General features: G+C 36.7%; 1 protein-coding gene across 1 annotated transcript in view; it reads left to right on the top strand.

The window, feature by feature from the left end:
- The window catches only part of LOC121380497, a 15124-nt gene extending 13741 nt beyond the window's left edge, over positions 1–1383 (top strand). The window contains exon 6 of the mRNA XM_041509326.1: positions 1004–1383. Coding sequence (XP_041365260.1) covers positions 1004–1086 — 83 coding nt within the window. The 3' untranslated portion in view covers positions 1087–1383. The remainder of the gene's footprint in view (positions 1–1003) is intronic.
- The last annotated feature ends 1439 nt before the right edge of the window (positions 1384–2822 follow it).

Genomic DNA, 2822 nt, shown 5'->3' on the forward strand with positions numbered 1-2822 from the left:
GAATGGCACATTCCTCCATTCTTCAAATATAATTTATCATAACAAATACAGATACATGCATATTAAAGAAAAATTCGATTTGAGCGGGGGGAGGGGGGGGGGGGTGTCAGACTTTCAATCTCCATCTGCAAACGCACCTGAGAGGTTACTAAAGCCGTAAGCCTATACTTTTAAAAGTTTTATACCCCAAGGCATAGCCATTAAATTTCATAATCGCGGTTCACGATATTTTAAGGGGGGAGAGAGAGAGTGAGAGCGAAAGAGAGAGAGAGAGCAAGAGAGAGAGAGAGAGAGAGAGAGAGAGAGAGAGAGAGAGAGAGAGAGAGAGAGAGAGAGAGAGAGAGAGAGAGAGATGCTTCCCTACCTTAGATTATGGGGAGCCATTTAAGATGTTCATATATTGATAGCTAGTTAATCCTTTTGTAGTACTATATAATATAAATGTTTTTCAATTCACACGCCAAGAGGAGTTAAAATGTACTCCGTTAAATTGGTCTCAGTGTAGTGACTGGAGCTAGAGTGATAGCTCCCCTTAAACGACAAGGTCTGTGTAGTAACACATGTTTCTTTTCAAGAGGTTAATCGTCGAATATCATAGGTTTTCAAGAGGTTAATCAACGAATATCATAGGTTCATAGGTTTTCAAGAGGTTAATCATCGAATATCATAGGTTCATAGGTTTTCAAGAGGTTAATCATCGAATATCATAGGTTCATAGGTTTTCAAGAGGTTAATCAACGAATATCATAGGTTCATAGGTTTTCAAGAGGTTAATCATCGAATATCATAGGTTTTCAAGAGGTTAATCATCGAATATCATAGGTTTTCAAGAGGTTAATCATCGAATATCATAGGTTTTCAAGAGGTTTATCATCGTTTTTAAGAAGCTAGTCATTGCACAACATACGTTTTAAAAAGTAATCACACCTATGATGAACAACTAATATACAATTTAAAGTGACAATGTTCAGTCATTTAATCTCTTTGTCATTTTTATTTTCAGGTGTGTATGCTGGCACGTCAGCAGTGAAGTCATCTGTCGTCATAATGGCGGCGGCTCTGTTTGTGTCGTACCTCAAGTTTTGATTTCCACCTAATGCAAATTGTGACTACAAAACAAAATTGAACTCATTTCATATAAAAATATATACACGAACACACTACTAGCACGATGTTCTATAGATATGACAGATCTACGTGGTCAGACAGATAATAGATTGTCGTGGTATTTAAAAGTTTTCAAAATACAGTTGAGAAATGTACAGGGCTTATTTAGTAAAACAACATAATTATGTAATAACAACAATATGTAATAATTAGATTTGGTCTAGTAAAAAAACAAACTTTTGTTGTACATTCATCATAATATTATCATCACATAAATATACAGAACTTCACATTCGTTATTTTAGCTTACTATTTATTGCACGAGTGTATTTTGCGCAAGAATATATATTGCAAATACCATTAATATTGACAACAACAAACGTGTCTAAACACAGCATTCCAGGTTGGGGGCTTCATCCCAAAGTCTGTGTGATCGAATCTCAGGATATCCATTATCATATAGTGGCTAAAAACACATTTGTATTTGCATTATGCAAATTCAAATCTAGTTGGATTCAGCTACGTGGAACGTATAATGCCCTACGCGATCAGCTGACCTATAACATAACCAAAGGACGTTTTACCTAATGACAGGCACGGCGGAGCAGGGGGCTGGTGTCTTTAATACCCCCCCCCCCCCAATAATTCTGAATAAAAAATATTATTGGTGGTAAATCGTAGGCAGAGATGAATTTTACTTGTAGAATGCAAGAAATTGCATTTCAAGACATCTAGTTTTCAAACGTTTACGGGGGAGCACACACCCAAACCCCCTAGAAGCATTTACTTTGCGCCCTCGATCTCAGACAGTCCCCCAATGTGTACTTGTTTCCGCTGTGCCTGAATATTATATAAATTTGGATTGCCTTGAAAAGTACTTTATTCATCCGAGTGGGCGGGACGTAGCCCAGTGGTAAAGCGCTCGCTTAATCGGCTGTCGGTCTACGATCTCGTTCCAGCTAATGCACCACAACTGGTATATAAAATGCCGTGGTATGAGCTATCCTGTCTGTGGGATGGTGCATATAAAAGATATCTTGTTACTAATGGAAAATTGTAGCAGGTTCATCTCTAAGACTGTATGTCAGAATGTTTGATATCTTACAGCCGGTGATTAATAAATCAGTGTGCTCTAGTGGTGCCGGTAAACAAAACTTTAACTTTTCAAGAGAATTATGTTCATTTCCAGAGTTCATAAGCTCCCAAAAGTGTATCAGTACTAGTGTTATAAAATAAAGGCATATGGAATATTCTCTACGTATTCAGCGTAACATTTTATACGTCGTGAACAATTCGTTTAATAAGTGTTGCATAATACTAGAAGTTCCCATGTAACATGTAGGAAGTGCATTTCAGAACATCTAGTTTTCAAAATATTCCAGGAAGCATAACCCAGAACCCGTATAAACTCCAGCGCTTCGCATTGTGCTCTGCACACACGTCTGGGGGTGGGGTGGGGTGGGGTGGGTGTAAACATAATACCCTAATAATAAAATACAATCCAAGATTTCAGCATACCTATGTCAGAACTTCTCAAAGGCTATTTGGGTTATCCTATCCCATGCCTGCCTTTTTAATAACGTTTATTCTTCATTTATTATTTTTTTCATGCTAGGGTGTCGTTAAACATTCATTCATTCATTCATTCATTCATTCATTCATTCATTCATTATTATTTTATTATTATTATTATTATTATTATTATTATTATTTAT

The sequence above is a fragment of the Gigantopelta aegis genome, chromosome 9, assembly GCF_016097555.1.
Source record: "Gigantopelta aegis isolate Gae_Host chromosome 9, Gae_host_genome, whole genome shotgun sequence".
Classification (NCBI taxonomy): Eukaryota; Metazoa; Mollusca; class Gastropoda; order Neomphalida; family Peltospiridae; genus Gigantopelta; species Gigantopelta aegis.